This window comes from Labrus mixtus, chromosome 4 (genome assembly GCF_963584025.1).
Source record: "Labrus mixtus chromosome 4, fLabMix1.1, whole genome shotgun sequence".
NCBI classification, from domain to species: Eukaryota; Metazoa; Chordata; class Actinopteri; order Labriformes; family Labridae; genus Labrus; species Labrus mixtus.
Genome location: NC_083615.1, coordinates 31,703,366 through 31,722,978, shown reverse-complemented (window position 1 = coordinate 31,722,978; position 19,613 = coordinate 31,703,366). Strand labels below are relative to the sequence as shown.

Below are 19,613 nucleotides of genomic sequence, written 5' to 3'. Positions count from 1 at the left end.
TAATATTGATATCATTCAATAAGCATCATTTATTTCAGTTTTATGGAACACTAAATCACTCTCCATGACCGACTGAATACATTGTGTTTGAGGTCAAAGATAGGATGTAAAAAACAAAGCATTGTATAATTTACACATATAATTTATAAAGTCATGTTAGGGTTTCAATGACAGGTTTCACTTGTGATTTAAACTTTGGACAAAATTACGTTTGCAATCAAATGGAATAACAAAACAGTGAACTTAAGGAGTAATGTATTGACTGCTTCCTGCACTATAGAATCATAACATACTATGTCATTTTTACAAACGTATATAATTTATTCTTTCACATGTTGAATTCTGAAACCGTTTACAGCCTGGATATATCGTTCATAGAGAGACAGAGTGTAAACATGTCAGTAAAAATACAGAGTATACAAAAACACACGCACATGTAACTCAGTGAGGCTGTAAGATCGACTGGTTCTGCTGACTCTGCTAAAACACTCCATCCCATTCTAGTCATGTGCACTGAGGTCTCAAACACACACACACACACACACACACACACACACACACACACTCACACACAAAGGGCAAAGCCAAAAACAGCCCATGTCAACCCCAAGCCGCACACATATGCTCACATTCATTTTTCTGACCCCTGACCTTTATGACCTTGAGGTCAGCAGTTCAGGGAGTCTCTTGTTGTGTGTGAAATGTGTCACATGTCACATGTGAGTGGTGAGTGTTTTCACAGCAACATGTCTCCAGCAGAAACAGATTTCAGATTTCAGGACTACCACTCCCCTGCAGTACAGAGGCCTGATGTATTAGTATCATGTTTAGAAACAGTTAGAGGCTGGACGATGCATTAAGAAGTATTCAATCACAGAGGAAAACTCTAAGCATACCTCTAACAAAGGGACATAATCTGTTTTTGAAAAGGGCTTGGAGTTTTCAAACTGGACCTTCCTCAATGACCATCTCCGCTTCTGTTGTTTGATAACAGGCCCATGACATATGGAAACAAAGCTCCGCTGTCAGCTCTGATAGAAGAATGAATGAAAGTCAATCTGACATTGAACCTCTGACTTAGTCTGATTGTCAACTTAAAAATACAGACCATGTGTTCTGGACATCTGTTTGACAAAATCAAGACTTTGCCTCTAGGAAGGTGTCATGTGTAATATCTTCATTATAATCTAAGGGCTTTGAATAGTACAGTGAAGTCACAGTTAGTATGAATGTTTTACTTGTTGATTATACCAACTGGACAAGCTTTTATAAATCTTTTAAACAGTCAAATGTGAGCTGTTAAATTAAAACATGAAATGATCCATTAGAGACATAATCAGCATGTTTCTAGCACTTTTCTTAACAGTGTTAGGAATCAGTAAGGTTCTTCTTCTTCATCCTTATCTGTCTGTTTTGTTAATTACTTTGGACTGGTTTTCATGGGGAGAATAGAGAATGGGTTTAAGCTGTGTTTACTGGTTTGTGCGATAGTCTTGAACACACTATTCCTGAGGTGCGCTCAGAGCGGTGCTCTGTTGCTTTAAATGACGTAATACGACAGGTGAAGTGGCAGCTGACGGAGGACCCGTATGGACGCCAACTTGGAAGCTGTCGGACCTAACCGATGACCCACTCCCATGAACTTGTTTTAGTAGCCAGCCGTATCTTATGTGATCCAACACCAACAAACCAAACTGAACTCAAACACAAAGCTTGGGCTCGTCGCTCTAAAAGCCGTCCGGTGCGATCAGGCCGCTGAAGGCTGTGCACTTCAGTTACGCGTCTTGCTGAGTAGCGTTGTGGATCTCCGTGTCTCTCTCGTTGGTCCAGTAAACTACCTGTTAGCTGGTCATTTGTTGTGTAGGTAAGGCTATTTTGTATTGATTACCTTAGAGGTAATTTGGTTTACGGTTTTGCCCGTTTTTGTTTAGCCTAGCTCTTTTGTGAGGTTACTGACTGTAACCATGACCACTTTCAGCGTAGAAGAGTTTTGTGACAGCGACTTTGGACGCAGTGAGTTGCATAAGCTAAGAAAGGTGAGCTTACTTGCAGTTGCTGATCATTTCGAAGTGGAAATTGATCCCGAAGCTAAGAAGTTAGCGATTGTGGAGACTCTCATTAAAGAGCTGCGTTTGCCTGATCCTGTACAGGAGAGAGAGAGGGAGCAGGAGCGTCAGCTCGAGTTGACAAGGGAGAAGGCAATGGCTGAAGAGAGGGATCAGATGCTTCAACTTGAATTTGCAAAGGTGAAAGCAAGAGAGCAGGAGCAAAAGCTTGAATTAGCGAAGTTGGCATTAGAGAAGGAGAAGCTACAAGCTAACAATAATCCCTTACAACGTAAACACGAAGCTCGTTTTCATATTTCAAGCTGTCTGAAGCTCATGCCGAGATTTCATCGTGATGATGTTGGTTCTTTCTTTGAAGCTTTAGAAAAAATTGACATGGAGCTCGACTGGCCTCAGGATAAGTGGGCGCTGCTTGTTCAGAGTGTGTTGGAGGGAAAAGCTCAAGAAGCTTATGCTGCCTTGGATGCTAATGACAGCAGAGACTATGAGTCTGTGAGAAAAGTGGTTTTAGGGGCGTATGAAGTGGTGCCTGAGGCGTACAGGCAGACTTTCAGATCGCTGCGGAGGAAACCTGGAGAGACTTTCCTCGATTTGGCGAGACAACAGGAGGTTGTGTTTGACCGGTGGTTGGCCGGCACTAAAACATTTAACTTTCAAGAGTTGCGACAACTGATGTTAGTCGAACAGTTTAAAACTAGCTTACCACGGCATATGGAGGTACACCTAAATGAGTTGGGAGTTATTGAATTGAGGAAAGCTGCTATGGCTGCAGATTCCTATGAGTTAACACATAAAGATGGGCCTTGGAAAGGTAAAATTGGTAGACAGGGAGTTTCTGACAGACCTGTTGAGGCTGTCATGACAAAGTCTGCTCCTACCTTTGCTCAGTCACAAGGTTCATGGAAGAGGCACGACAAGTCACACGTATCTAGGAATGACATTATTTGTCATTACTGCAAAAGGCCCGGCCATTTGAAGTCCAATTGCCTGAGTCTTAAAAAGAAAAATGGCGAAGCCAATATTGTGGGGTTGATTGGTGCCCAGATTCAGACCATTTCCTGGTGACATTGGCAGTTTGAGCCTGCCGTTTAGCCCAATAACGGAAGGATTTGAGGGTTTTGTGTCCAAAGGTGCTGTTTCTTGTACCTCTGAGGGTGAAAAGGTCCCTGTCAACATCTTGAGGGACACAGGTGCAAACCGGTCCTTGTTGCTGCAAGGGGTTCTTGGTCTTTCCCCCAAAACCTATTTGAATGTATCAACCCCAGTAAAAGGCGTGGGAGATGGTTTTGTTAGTGCTCCCTTGCATAAAGTATTTCTGCAGTCCAACATTGTGAATGGACCAGTAGAAGTAGGTGTGGTACCAGACCTGCCCATAAAAGGGGTGGCTTTTGTGTTGGGCAATGATTTGGCCGGTACTCGTGTTTGTGTGACACCGGTTGTGAGTGAGCAACCCTGTGAGGTCCCAGAGACCTTGGCTCTGGAGAGAGAACACCCTGAGGTGTTTACAGCATGTGTGGTGACACGAGCTCAGTCCCGTGCGGTTGAAAAAGAGAGCTCCAGTGAGGATGACGACTTTCCTGGGGGTTTGGCCGACACATTTTTCGCTAGGTCAGCTGAGGTAGCCCCCTGCTCTCGGTTTTCTCGTGATGCCCTTGTATTAGAGCAGGAGAAGGATCCCTCTATAGCTTCTCTGAAACAAACGGCTGGTAGTGCTGAAGACCTGAAGGGGGTAGCTGAAGGTTTCTTTATCCAAGACAGAGTTTTGTTAAGGAAATGGCGCCCTCGTGACCGTCCAGCAGATGAGCTGTGGACAGGTATGACACAGATTGTGTTACCTGAGAGTTTTAGGAAAGAAGTCCTGCGTTTGGCTCATGAGGTATCCATGGCTGGCCACTTAGGAATTCGGAAAACTCAAGAGAACATCAGTAGGCATTTTTATTGGCCGCGGATGCATAAAGATGTCGTTTTGTAGTGTCGCAGTTGTCACGCTTGTCAGGTAACAGGCAAGCCAAATCAAACTATTCCGGTTGCTCCTCTCTGTCCTCTACCTGTCATGGAAGAACCCTTTTCCAGAGTAGTGATTGATTGTGTTGGGCCTCTACCAAAAACTAAGAAAGGAAATGAATATCTCTTGACTATTATGGATGCTTCCACAAGGTTTCCTGAAGCTGTTCCATTAAGATCTATTAAGACCAAGGTCATAGTTGAGGCTCTTTTGCATTTTTTTCCCAGGGTTGGTTTACCACAAGAAGTTCAACATGATCGTGGGTCCAACTTTACTTCCGGTGTTTTTCAGGAAGTGATGCATGAGCTAGGCATTAAGCAGATCATGTCATCAGCTTATCATCCCCAGTCCCAGGGTGCTATTGAGAGATACCACCAGACGTTAAAGTCCATGATTAAAACCTATTGTTTGAGTTACTCGGGTGACTGGGATGTAGCTATGCCTTTTCTATTGTTTGCTGTCCAAGACTCTGTGAATGAGTCTACAGGTTTTAGCCCTTTTGAGCTGGTCTACGGACATCAGGTAAGAGGACCTCTGAAGATGGTCAAAGAACAGTTGTTGCGATCTGCAGGGCCCACAGGTGCTCCCAGGGGTGTGTTGGAGTATGTAGCATCTTTTCGGGACCGGTTGCATACAGCTTGTGACTTGGCCAGGAGTAATTTGCAGGCTGCTAAGGGAAAGATGAAGGCTCAGTATGACAAGAGAGCAGTGAGCCGTTCCTTTAAACCTGGAGATCAAGTCTTGGTGTTGTTGCCCATGGGTGGAGAGAAGTTGGGGGTAAAGTTTTATGGTCCTTATAAGGTCATCAAGAAAGTGAGTGAGTGTAACTATGTTGTGGAGACACCAGATCGAAGACTGAAGTCTCGACTGTGTCATGTCAATCTTCTGAAGCCACATTATGCTCGTGACACTCCATCTGCTGTGTGTCTGGTGTCTCAGACGGCTGTGGAGGAGGATGAGAGTGAGGAAGATGAGGTTGGGTCAGTGGAGCCAGTCACAGCTAGGCTTAAGAATTCCAGTGCTCTGGCCAATCTCAGTGAGTCCCTGAGTCATCTCACCACAGACCAGAGAGAAGATGTACTGCAGCTAGTGGATCACTTTAGACCCCTGTTTAAAGATACCCCTGGTTTGACAAATTTAATTACCCATGACGTGGATACAGGTGGAGCTACTCCCATTAAGCAACATCCGTACCGGATTAATCCACAAAAATGGGTTAAGGTAAAACCAGAGCTTCTGTATATGGAAGAAATTGGTGCGATTGAACAGGGTTCAAGTGAGTGGAGTTCTCCTTTAGTCCCTGTTCCCAAGTCAGATTTGACTGTTCGTCCTTGTATTGATTACCGAAAGGTAAATAATGTAACCAAAACTGATGCATATCCTATACCGAGACTGGAAGACTGCATTGACAAGATTGGCAGCGCTCAGTACGTGTCAAAATTTGACTTATTGAAAGGATATTGGCAGGTGCCCTTGACAGATCAGGCAAAGGAAGTATCTGCGTTTGTGACGCCCGAGTGTTTGTATCGTTGTCTGGTTCTTCCTTTTGGCATGAAAAATGCGCCAGCGACGTTCAAAAGGTTAATGAACTCAATAACCTCTGGACTGAAAAACACTGTGATATCTTTAGACGATGTGGTTTGTTTTAGTTCTTCCTGGGCTGATCACATTGAACACATTACACAGCTGTTCGAGTCTAAACATCAGCTGATGCGCCTCTTAGGTATGTCTGGCTTTTACCGTCGTTTTGTTCCCAACTTTGCTGCTGTGACGACACCACTTACTAACCTGCTAAAAAAGGGGGTTAAGTTTAGTTGGTCAGTAGACTGTCAAAAGGCTCTGGAGATGGTTAAAGCCATCCTTGCTAGTGAGCCAGTACTGGTCGCTCCTGACTTTTCAGCCCCATTCAAGCTGGCTGTTGACGCTTGTGATGTAGGAGTGGGGGCGGTGCTGTTGCAGACGGATGGGTCAGGAATAGACAGGCCTGTTGCCTACTTCTCTAAGAAACTGAATCGCCATCAAAAGCGTTATTCCACCATAGAGAAGGAGGCCCTAGCTCTTGTTCTGGCTGTCCAACACTTTGAGGTTTATGTCTCTAGTAGTGGTGGGGATCTGGAGGTTCTGACAGATCATAATCCACTTCCTTTTCTTGCAAAGTTCAAAACCTCAAGTCAGAGACTTTTCCGGTGGAGTCTGATTCTCCAGCCATATAACCTGACAGTCCGGCATTTACCGGGTAAAGAAAATGTGATAGCCGACACCCTGTCGAGAGCCTGAGTGTGTTTTGTATTTTTGGAAGTGTTTAGATGTTGACATTAGATAGTAGTCTACAGACTTGAAGAAGTTGAGTGATGCGACTACTAGGATTGTACATTTTTCATTCTAAAATGAAAATGAAAAGTCAATCTCAACTCCAAAGTAAACATCATGCAAATGTCTCAGTTTTAAGAAAAGGAAAAAAAATATATATAAAATTGATTAAAAAAAAAAAAAAATGTTTTTTTTGTTATAAGGGGGGAGGAATGTTAGGAATCAGTAAGGTTCTTCTTCTTCATCCTTATCTGTCTGTTTTGTTAATTACTTTGGACTGGTTTTCAAGGGGAGAATAGAGAATGGGTTTAAGCTGTGTTTCCTGGTTTGTCCGATAGTCTTGAACACACTATTGTGTAGCCGGTGCTAGCTTGTAACAACAGATCTTGTTAGCTTGTTAGCTTGTTGTACAAAGGGGAGATAACAGTGCACTAACAATATCCACATCCATGATTGAATTGTTGAACTTTGACTCAACAACACCGGAGAAAAACTTTTTTTTCCTGCTAACCGTGAGCCGGTTATTGACGAGCCTCTGGGTTGTGATATGATACAGCAGCTCGTCAATACAAAGCATCACACTTCAGTTTGTCCACCTTCAATGCAAAAGCACTAGATGTCATATCGTTTGCAAGGGGAAACTGAGATTCACAGAGCAAAGAATTTTAGATTTAACGGATGAAGTGTGGACAGTCAGCGGGTGATCATGCGCAATGCGGTGCGATAAATAACGCTCGCGTGCTGTTGGGACACGGTATGAGCCTTTTAAGATTCAGACCTTTTACATCATCATCATAGAAAACACATTCAGACGGACTGAAAACATGTCGTCAAAAGGAGCCAAATAGAAATGCTGTTTTTATGTTGTTAGGGTAAATGTAATCACGCATGTACGTTTAAGAAAAAAAATATCTACAGGGCTTTTTTTCTTCTGCTTGATTTTGATCCAGAGGTAGATGTTTATGTTGAACAAGATGTTTGTGGAACATAAAAGTCTAAGAGAGTTCTTTGAGCGATTTGTTCGTAAATGTCTTCATGTGTGTTTAATGGGAGCAGGTCGTGAGCAAGAGGGAGCAAGATGAACTGTCGGTTGAAGATCAGGATCGCTAACAGGCGCTGACATCTTATCCTTTGGATAACTTGAGATCACACATACATGCCCCAGAGCCCTAACACACACAACAAGTAAATAAACACTAAAAGACAGACACACATTTCTTGCATGTGACCAGACTGAGATGACTTGCAAAAGAGCGAGAGCAGGAGAAAAGAGAGGGAGGAAGAGGAGAGGAAGTCGGCGGACCGTGGCACTTCAGACATATGGGAGGACCGAAGAGAGACGAGAGGATGAATAGTGAGTTTGTTAGAGAAATGGAGAGACGCAGAAACAGGGGGAGAGGGAGATGCATCCAGCTGTTTGTCCATCCAAGCTTTGCTGTAATGAGCCCATGTTTGGCTCTACGGCGCATCGCCGACGCCTCATCTAACTTCTCCAAACTCTAACAAGCCAAACGGCTATTTAGATTTACCTCCTACCAGCGCTGAACCGGACCCGGACAACTAAGCACATAACAGCGTGGTGCTCCCTTAAATGGACGCTGACATTTTTCAATGTAGGCTGTTTATTTTTCTCTTACCAACACTTGTCAGCATGTGGGAAACATTTTTGCTTTTAAGTTTTCATAAAATGGCTCTGCAACGTTGTTGGTGTCGCTGAGCATGTCTTCCACTCGCAGCCCGCTGTGCCCTTTGACTACAATTAGGGAAAGCTTATAAGTCATTCTTCCTGTTTACCTGGTAAAAGTGCAAAGACTCACAATGACCACGTTAACCTACAATTACAGCCAGAGAACTACTGAGAATGTATCTCTCTAAAAAGTCATCTACCGGGGTTGAAGCTTTCTTATAACACACTTCAGAAGTTGATCTAATTTGATATTTGAATGTCGTGTGGATGACAGCTACCGCCATCCTTCATGTTTTAACTTTGAAAAATTGATCTTGTAAGATGGAGCTCCTGTGAGGAACTTTTGCTTCCTGTCAATGTTTAGCACCCCCTGTTGACAAAGCAGGGCATGTTATGTTTTCTAATTTTGTTCTTTATGTAAGAAGTTTTTTCAACAACAACAAAAAAGTCATCCTACTTTCTTTAAAAAGTCAATCCTTCTGTAATTGTGAACATCTGTTTCTGCAACTCATCTGGTCTGACATCTACGTCACCAAAATGGTTCAAAATATTTGTAATAACTATTTTAAAAAACTGTAAATCTTCAGTATTTCCTCTACCAGGTCCTGGTGGCCCACCACCCAACATGACCTCCCACCATCCCAAAAGAAAGGCACAAAATACTTTATTTATAGAATCTTTGGAATTGATGTGCACTCGTTTTATTTCAGAAGAGCATGAACGCCTTCTACATCTTTTATCTTATTGTTTCCTCCCATAGTTTACAATAAACAAACAAACAAACAAACAAACGGGACAGGGCAGCATAGATCATATAATGGATTGGTGCATAGATGGGATTTTCCGTCTTTCCTTTGGAGCAAAATAACTTAAGAAACAGCTCTATAACCTTGAATAAACATTTTGTTTTTACTGACCTCCCTGAACTTCATTTAATGATTTTTTTATGTAAGACATCAACCTTTCTCATGGTTCAATTCCAACTAGACGTCTTAGCCTAAGTTAGCACTTCTTTGCTTGATAGGATAAATATAGAGGCTATTTACCAAAGACAGTTCAAGTAGCTGTGATTAAACCTTTTTGTAACTAAATCTAGTTCAAATTATTGATCCAGGCACCGGGGCCAAAACACCATTCTTATTCTTACGAAGAGAAAAAGTTGGCCAATCCTTATGTGACTTTCTTTGACACAACAGTTTGATGATTTTCAGCCACTCTCTAGAGTTCCCCACAGCACAGAGACGGCACTGCTTAATGTAACCAATGACCTCATGATTACTCCGGACAGGAGGACTTGTCTCTAGACTAGTCCTGTTAGGTTTAAGTGTATTTGACTGAAATGTCCGTAAAATCCTGTTACAGAGACTGGAACAATTCAATCACATTAAGGGAACAGCGTTAAGCTGGCCAGCTCCAACTGGCCAATAAAGCTACTTCAAGCTTACTGAAAAGAACTACAGTAGAAAAGTTGTCCAGGACCGTGCTTAAGCAGGATTGTCCCCCCCTCCCCATTCCCCCACTGGTCTGCACTCACACTGCTCCAGGACTAACCGGGCCTGAGTCCGCTTACTTCTTGTACAGAACGGTGTAATACAACACATGCATGGCTTTAAGTAATTATGAAGCATGCTTAGTTAACAAAACAGGCCGCCTCGAGAGAAAAAAAAAATAGGGGCGCGCTGTCGGGTCTGGTCGGCACATCAGAAAACAACACAGAGAACATGACAGATACTGACTTTGTGGCTTATTTGGACTAATTTCATTCAGATACAGCCAGAACACTACGAGATGTCTCCATAATGAAGTCTGTCAACGTTGTGTACCTGCGTGCTTGTGCTCATGCGTTAACTGTACCGTGTGGAAGCACACCTCTTTGAAGAGTTCCAGGGCCAAGGAAGTGTACTGTGCTTGAGGCTCGGATCTGAGCACTCACACTAGTCAAACGAACTGGACTTTAGGTGTGAAGCGTGCTTAGAGACGGATTACCTCGTGTGAGTGCGCCCTAAGTAAAGTTTAATGTATTTAATGTACAAAAATGATCCAGCACTGTAGAATATATGTTCATATGGAAGCAGGAGTGCATTACTTAAAAAAAAAAAAAAAAGCTGATCTGAAAAGAACATTTTGGGGAAATATAAGATCAAGTGATTATAATTAATTACTAAAATTGAATTTTAAAACAAAAACTCACCTAAACTCTGAATTAATGACCGACCATTCACTGCATTATTATTATTTTGGGGGGGTTGACCAGCAGAGCCTCTGTTACATCATCAGTTTCCTGCTCACATCGCAGCCTCGTCTGGAGCCACAGTCAGTCTGCTTACTAAGCTGTGCAGCCACTAAAGTGAGAGAGGATAAAGTGTCAGGACCTCAAATGCATGTGTGATCCTCTTAAGCATCAGACACCACTACAGTTAACAACAACAGGCTGGCAAAAAAAACCCATCACAGCCCAGGATCAATGTGCATCTTGATCATGTATGTTTTGTAATTATAACAAAATAAAAAAAGAGCTTTTATCAACTGAACACTGTTAAGGAGGTAAAGATGCACTATGAAGTTTTGGGAAGTTTTGTCAAAAAGTACTAATTCCAAGATTTTTTTTTGTTTGTTTGTTTGTTTTTTGGAGGCTTTTGTGCCTTTAATGGAGAGATAGGACAGTGGGTAGAGCTGGAAATCAGGGAGAGAGAGAGTGGGGAATGACATGCGGGAAAGGAGCCACAGGCTGGATTTGAGCTCGGGCCGCCTGCCCGGAGGACCATAGCCTCCACACATGGGGCATGCGCACTAACCACTGCGCCACCAGCGCCACCAATAATGTTTTTTTAATCATGTTCTTATGTTGTTGTGTTTACAGGTTGCTCTGCTGTCACTTCTTTTTCTGCTGTTGTCATGTTTGATGCTTATAATCTGCTTGCCAATTAAAAAGAAGTTAATTCATTCCTTAATTTCTAGTCTTTGTAGGATTGTTTGAAGCAATGAATTTGACTGTACTGCCAAATATATTCTTGTTGACATGTAGGGATCATGTAGGGATCATGTATTGTTTCCCACAATTCAAAGCGCCAGGTCAGATCAAAATGACACCAGTAAGTGGCAGTAATGCAACACTTATGAATGTAAACTGCCAAAAAAAAAACAGAAGAAGAAAAAATGACTGACATTCACAGCCACCACCAATAACAATTAGACCAAACAACAACAAAAAATCACTCGTCAGCTTTTTTCAGACTGTAAGTGGATGCTACACTGTAGTGGCATTTGCTCTCAGCTGGGATGTTGTCTACTTCCTCATTCCAAGACCAAAAACCTAACCCAAAAATACTGCAACATAATCACTGACTGGCATACTACTGTCAAATGTAGTATGTCTATGATTAAGACCATAGACTGTAAATAAAAGTTGGTTACTGAAGGGGGCTTGGGAAGCTCATCAATGGCCATGCTGGAAATGCCGTCTCAACCTAACTTTAATTCAACCTAACGACAGAATAAGAGCTGGAGCTGAGGCGAGGTTCAAGCCTCCTGACAAACAGTTACACAGCGCCCACCCATCAGTCAGGTCAGACACACACATGAATAACTCGTATTGTTCATAATAACAAAAACTGATGTGTTATGACAAGATCTGGCACTTTTAAATGGGTGTGTATGTGACTTCCGGGGTCTTTTGTAGCCACTTGAGGAACTGCAGTTTTTTTTTTCACTTCGACATTGGCTTAATTTGTCAACAACAGAGGTTGTCATCATCACTCAGTCAAATTGGACTGCTGCTGGTGTCACCATCTTCCATACAAGTGAAGGGTTTGTCCTGCAGTCTGCACAAACACACTACACAGATGTTAACCAGAAATAGGTTTAAAAGGTCTTAACTCAGCAGACGAGTCAAGTTGTGTTTTCAGCTCAGTGAGTCGTGGAAGGCAGAGTTGACACCGGGGTCAGTGCTAAGTGAACGTAAACAGAGAGGGCTGTGCAGGCTCTTGGTTTAAGTGCCAGCCTCGTGACGCATGTTGTGCCCTCATATTAACTCTAAAAAAAAGTGGTTATAGCGATGCAAACCTCCTTTTTAATCTGATCGTCTGTCCTATTTTAGGAAGTGCTAACAAGTGGCCAATGTGGTCTGACCAGAGGCAATTAAAATGCTCAGTGAAGTGAGAAACAGGGCAGATGGTCGGGCAAAATGTGGCACAGTCCAGCTTGATGCACAACTGGTTAAACAGGTTTTCTTTGCTAAGGTCTGAAGCACATGTGTCCTCCATCAACGTATCTACAGTTAAAAAAAAACAAAAAAACAGCAGTGTATCCTCTTGGATGAATGTTTTCCCCCTAAACTACTCTGTTCCCACATCTGATAGAAAACCAGTGAAGGCAAATATATGCCAGAGTTGAGATGTGATGTCAACCAGCAGAGTGAAAACCAGCCTGGGAACCTGAGAACACAAGTGTGGAGCAAACTGACAAATCCTGCAAATCTTGAGCAGAATTTTGCTGAAAGGAATGAATGGTGAAACAAAATGAAGAAGCTGTCTTTGAGCTTCACAACGGTTAAGGTGTGAGATTACTAGAAATCTGGTCGTGATGATACAAATGCATGTTAGCCAACCATGCCAAAAAAATTACAACCACTGGGAATTTATCAAAGTCTTGTGATAATCTTTTGAAGTTTTGTGAACTTTTTGCAGCCTGAGCATCAGCTCCACGGTCTTGACTGTTACTCATTCTTCATTTACCTGGCAGTTTGCATTCTTTAAGTCTTATCAGAGTTTATTTTTATGGCTTTCACACTTGCAGAAAGCTCCTATTTCCAGGAGGAGCTGTAGGTGTGAACTGAAATTTTCACTCGGACTTCACCCGGATTTTCTCCTGCCAGACCCCTAGTATTTTTTCTGCAGAGAGTCTGAGTGAGCTGATGTGAGAACGCAACAGGATATTATTCAGAGAATTCACCTCGAGATGATGGGAGGGAGGAATGACGTTTATATACTGTGACTGGAGTCAGTGCATTGACCGTTACGATCTCTTTTGTTGACCAAATAATTACATGTAGCATTGATATTAAGTCAAATATTCTCATTATAGCATTGTATAGAGGACTCTGTTGCTTTGTCCGCTCCTTCTGCATATTATTTTAACATCAAGCCTTACCTCGGGAGCCCCCCCCCCCCCCCCCCAGCTGACCAGCATCACCCTGGGACCCTGAGGACTGGATGTCAGGATTACTGTTGTAGACTTTGTCATAGCTTTAAACGTCTTCTGAGCTGAAACAAGTTCACTAGCAGTTTACAAATCTAACCATCAATGCTGTTGGGGTCATAAGGTCGTATGACAAACACATAGGCCCTTCACCACAGTAAAATCCCATTTTTTCAAATGGAAAAGGGGAGGGAAATGTCATTATTGTACTTACATAGAGTGGCATGGATTGGGATGGACATGTTCTAAAAAGAACAATGAAATTTGATGCATGAGATAGCGTGACTCTTGGACCCTCGTGACTATAAGACCCTCGGATGGGTCAAACTCCAAAAATACAGGGTCCCACTCAATGACAGATACATGCCTGGAGAATGATCATGAATTTTAAAACCTTTTTAAAACACACTGATTTTTTATCAGTTTTTAAATACGACTGCAATACAATGCAAAGCTATTCAGCAAAGCATGCTGTTTCTTGAACATTCTGCAAATTCAAGGCAAACTTGGATTTTGGACAGATCTAACAGGATGTGCATGCTACAACACCTGATACAGTACATACTACAACAGTCTCTGGCCTGGACACAAGATGTTGCAGGTCATGCTCTGATCATGGTGCTGCAGATCATGTTTGCTGCTACAACAAGTCCATGATGTGGTTATGAGGTTGGGGTTTGTAACAAAAACAGCCCCCTACTCATTGGGTGAGATTTTAAATAATGAGTAGTGGTAATGTGTTACATTTGTGTTTCTTGATATCTCAATACAAACTTCAGACAACTAATTTCACTCTGTGTCCTTTCTGCAGCATTTTACAACTTTCTCTCCTCTTGGTTAAACTTCATTTTGACCTTCATTCGTCTTCATTGACATTTGAATATTCTGTATTTATTTTGATTGTCTAACTATTAGGCTATGTAAACTTCTGTACATAAGGGAAAGTATAGGTTCTTATTGTTATTGTTTCCTGCCCACTTTTGGTCCTAAGTTTATATTATAAATAGAAGATATCATGTTACAAAATAGTTCATTTGAAATAAGACTAAAGTGTGTTCCTTAAAGTTGGGGACAGTTGACCTGCACACTTTTTTACATCAGGTTTACAGCCTGCACAGTGCAGCCTTAATGAGGACCAGACAAGTGCTAATGACTATTCATATATCATTGCTAAGTTAGCATTTAACCGTACTGTGAGCAGTTTGCAAACAGGACTGACTCCATCCTCATCCTTTCTCTTCACACCTGTGCACCTCATGACTTACTGTCTTAGCTTTTAGGCCTCTGCTGTTTCCACATGTCACCCCCACAGCGAGTGACACCAGCATCAACACAAACAGGGACACTGAACATGTCCTCACCGGGAGAGTAGAGCCGCGCTAGCTGTCGGGCCCCGGCGTGCTGCGGTCCCCAGCGAGGTGCAGCGCTGCGTGAAGCCGCTCCGTGCTCATTTCCATTCGGATCCTCCTCCGCCATGGACCGGTGCATGATGTCGGTCTCGGAGAGAAGCGACGCCGCCATGACTCCTGCTCGCTGCTCCCCGCTTTGGCTTTCAGCTAGAACACATCAATTATTGATCTGTCCCGGTCAATAACTGTTGGTCCGGTTTGTGTTTCCGGCCTCAGGTGGCTGCTGTCGCGGCTGGATGGAGGAAGGAGGCTGGATGGAGGAAGGAGGCTGGACCAAAGTGATGCTAGCTGTACCAGAGCAGCCTCTCGCCACCCGGAAATACCCGGACGCAGCTGCGTTGACACACAGACCTATTTCAGACTTGAGCCATGAACAGCTGTTAGTTTTCAAACGGGAGAGACTGCATGCGTCTGTGTTTACAAGCGACGCTTTTCACTGCATTTAGTACAAGCGTTTTATAATCCAATGAAATGACGACAGTTTAATGCACTTAGTGGCGTTACCTCGAGTGCTGCCTTCAGGTGCTGCTTCTAGAATACCAGGCAAGAGTCACCTCCATAGATTAGAAGTAACAAATTAAATGTGTTTAAAAAATAAATAAAAATAACGCCACACTATAGGCGAATGTCAAATTAATGTTTATGGAAATAAAATATGTAGCCTATATGTCAAAATAAAAGTTAGGCTATTTGAAGAGGATCCTTATTTTAATGTCATTTTTGGTACAAATGTTGATGTAGGCTATTATTTATTTTATAGACAAATAAATGAAAGGTCGAAAATGCAGTTCGGTTTAGGAAAGAAGTATGCTTACCCGGGTTGCTCAGAAAAAAAAATCATATAGGCCTATAGTAGAACATTTAAAAAATGTCAATCTTACAGGGTGGCAGAAAATGTTAATTATTTATTTAAAACTCCTAAAAAATATGTTCAAAACATTAATTTGTTAGCCTATCACCTGTCAATCATACACAGAAACAACACCTACGCCGCTTAAATGTCTCAACTTTTTTCTTTTCTTTTTTCTCGAACTAAAAGGTCCCGAAATGAACATTGAAATAGCTTTTAAATCTTCTTTTCGCTCTAGAGTCCAATAACAGTTCTCATCCTTTTTTTGTGGGAAGCTCTAACATGCTTAACACACAATAAACCAAGTCCCCTTAAAGTGACATGATCAGCCATTAGAAATAGTCTTGTCTTAGTTGATCCTCTGATATTTCATGAAGGATAACCAACCAGTAAGTGTCAGTTATCATGAACCCACATACAGACACATGGCCCTGAGCATGAGGGTTTGAAGCTCAAGCCCCTTTCACACATGCACTGTGCTTCTGAAAAACGTCCCAAAGTTTTAGGGTTGGGCATGTGTGAATGCTAACAGTCGAGTTTTCACCCTGATGAAAATATTTTTTGTTCAGCTGTACGAATAAAAGTGTCTCATTCTGGTTTTAATAAAATGGTGTGTGACTGTACTGGTGAGTCTTATGGCCCCTTCATATCAAATGGTAAATGGTAAATGGACTTGAGCTTTTCTAGTCTTCAGACTACTCAAAGTGTTTTTACACTACCTACACATTCACGCACTGATGGTAGAGGCTGCTATGAAGTGAGACCATCACAATAACTAATCACATTCATACGTCACTGATGAAGCAGCGGGAGCAACTCAGGGTTAAGTGTCTTCCCCAAAGATTTATCAGACACGTTGATGCAGGAGCTGGGGATTCGAACCCTCGAATCCCATGTGCTTGACAGATGACGACTCTACCAACTGAGCCACAGCCGCAGATCACCTAATCTTACATGCAACAGGTGCCTGTTCAATGTGATGTTTCTAGTAGATGTGTCGTTTGGCAGTTATTTTATAGCATGTTAGCGACAGTGGTGCACAAAAAGCTGTGGTTGTAAATTGTGTATCTTCATATTTACTGTTTGAAAATTCAGTCTCCTGGGATGCTGGAATTCAAATGTGTTTCATAGAAATCAAGAGACAAGAAGCGCCATGTTTGCTGCTTCCTTTGAAAATGCTTTAGTCACCTGTGAAGCATCTGTGATCAATTTGAATGCACTTCTTTAAAAACCGCTCTACATCATTACTTGAAGGAAATTACTATTTAGACTTTTCAGGCTGATGCTGTCCATTTTATTTTCAATAATGTTTCCAATGGATTATTCATATTGTTTTAGTAACAGAACATTTAAAGTTTATCTAAATACATTTTGAATTGTCTTACATGGTATGAGGCTTGACTATATCCTTCATATTTTACGATTCTATAAGCCCTTTATATTTTTCTCAAAACACATTTATAATAGTGTTTAATTGAAGCAATAAATCCTAAATGTCATTTTATAAAAATTCTGTCATTTAAAACATTGATTTTATAAGTAAGCAATTCACCATTAAACTCACCATTAAAGCTGGACGTCCTGCTTACAGGGTAACATAAATCACAACTTGCTTATTTCATGAGTGAAATAGAGGACACACACACACGGTAAGCAGAATGTCTTCTCTAACAGTAGAGATGATTGTGGCAAAGTGTCGACCAGCTGACAGCACAGACCCAGGGCTGCTCCAGCATGATCTTTCCTCTATTTTTACTGAAGTTCAGATTGATGTATTTGCCAACATTTATTGGCTTTAGTGCAGGGCAATGCTACTAATACACAGCAGTGTGTGGATCCTCTATTCAGTGTGATTGACAGCACTTTCCTTCATGTCACCTCAACTGTAATGTGCCCTCCACAGTTCAATGGCCACCTCTGACTGTGATCCAATTTAATCTAATCGCTCTCCTTTTTTGTCTTGGAAATTCAATTTAGAAACTCTCTGAGGTGAGTAAGTATTTGTAATGCTGCCCGGACAACTTGAATCAAAGAAAGTATAATATCTGGTGGTATGGTTCTGTTTTGTGACCTCCTTTAGCTGACTGATTAGAACAGCAGTAGAGATCTGATAGAACAGATCAGGCATCAGAGACAACAGAAAGACATGGGTGAGTAAAGCACAGCATGAAAAGGAGGAGCAGGGGTTGAGGTGACTTGCAAAGCAGCTTACAGAGACAGCAGAAAGTCTGGAGCGGTTTAAACAAGGCACCACGTTTGAGATATGCCAATTGGTTCTTAGACGAGACTCACATGAGCCATCAGCGATGTGGGTTGGCTTTAGACCAGTTGCTATGAGCAGATGGAGTAGACTTTGTGGCCTGAGTTTGACTTTGTGGCCTGCCTGAACTAACGTTATGCTCACTAAGGATGGAGGTGTGTGTCGACCTTACATGTTGGAGCAGTATTGTTTGCAGGTAATTAACACCAGGGATGCACAGGAGGCTTAACACTGCAGTGACATCAACACTGAGCTGAGGGGCTTTTAAGAGCACGACTGTCCTCAAACGTGCAGGAGCCTAAGGCCCAGCAATTAAGTTCAAATGCATTCTGGCTGAATTTCCGAAATTTCATTTTTAATTTCTTGATTCGGTTACTTTTTAGTAGTCTTAAGAAAATGAGAATCTTCAGAAAGGTGAGGAAAATAAAACGAGGAAAGACATAACAATATGACCGTTCGTACTTTTCTATTCAGTTCATGACCTTTTGACCCTAGACATGATTCATGTTTGGAACCTCCTAACCAGAATATCTCGTTATGTAGATTGAAAAAGGACTTGAGCTTGTACAGCCCTTATCTAGTCTTCTAACTCCTCAAAGTTCTTTTACACCACAGGTCACACCTTCACATCCATTCAGAGAGTCTGATACTGTATGCAAGGTGTCCATCAGTATTTAATAATCTTTAACTTGGGTTTAGGGGTTAACGGTAAGTGTCTTGCCCAAGGAAACATCAGACATGTGGCTTTATGAGCTAGGGATCGAACCCCCAACCTCCAGGTTGAGAGACGACAGACTCTACCACTGAGCCACAGCCGCCCTTACTTGTATGTGAAGCTCTGCCTTTTTGCATTAACTGTGCTTGTTAGTACGTATTTTCATGGATTCATTGATCTTGATCATTTTGTGGATATATCTTTAAATTGTGTCAACCATCTCAGACTAATTCTTCTTTTAGGTTTGTGAAGCTGTAATACATATGTGTAAGAGACCTCATAGCATCAGAGTTATATTTGGATTGAAGAGTCTGTTGTGAGCAGAGAAGGAAATGTGACTCTGAGACTGAAGAAATGTATATGTCTGATATTTAAGAGTCAAGGTGATGTCTTCTTTCTAGCCTTGTAGAGATGAACCGAAGCAGCCAGGAATTTGTGGGCTGTACCTTTCTAGCAGAATATAAGCAACACTGTGAAGATGAAGACTTTGCCACTTTGTCAATGATTGTGAGATCTTGGTCAGCGATGGTCTACACTTTGTCAAAGTCAAAAGTCAAAGTCAACTTTATTGTCAATTTCAGTGGAATCGAAATTGCGTTTGTCTCCGACCCGCGGTGCAATACAACCAAAATGAAGTAAAAAGATAAAATAAAATGAGGTAAAAATAAGATAAATAATATTTACAGTAATAAATTCTAAATTGTGCAAAATGGTAAATAAAATAAATAAAATACAATTTTAAGAAAAAGCAAACTTGTGCAATATGTGCAGTGTGCATTAAACGGATTGATAATTAGTTATTATTCCAGAGTTCTTGGTGGCAAACGGGAGGGGGTTTCAACATCCACGTCAGCCATGTGTGTTGTGTTTCTATGTTGTCTGACCATGGATGAATAAATCTAAGATGATCCACAGTCTGTTTCACAATTTCACAATTGTCCATTTAATACAGAAACAACCCCCACCTAAAAGTGCTGTTCTTAATTTGGACTTTCACATGTAGCTCTGAATTAACTGCATTCAGATTTCCAGGTGAATTGCAGCAAGCACTAGAGAAACTAACAATTGATGACACTTTGCATGCAGCTGTGGAAACAAAATACTGGCTGTAATTC

The 19,613-nt window shown here is 41.8% G+C and overlaps 1 protein-coding gene across 1 annotated transcript in view; it reads right to left on the bottom strand.

The window, feature by feature from the left end:
* Positions 1 to 15,076, bottom strand: part of si:ch211-212o1.2 (uncharacterized protein LOC492735 homolog) — a 47,690-nt gene extending 32,614 nt beyond the window's left edge. The window contains exon 1 of the mRNA XM_061036937.1: positions 14,626 to 15,076. Coding sequence (XP_060892920.1) covers positions 14,626 to 14,785 — 160 coding nt within the window. The 5' untranslated portion in view covers positions 14,786 to 15,076. The remainder of the gene's footprint in view (positions 1 to 14,625) is intronic.
* Between the last annotated feature and the right edge of the window lie 4,537 nt (positions 15,077 to 19,613).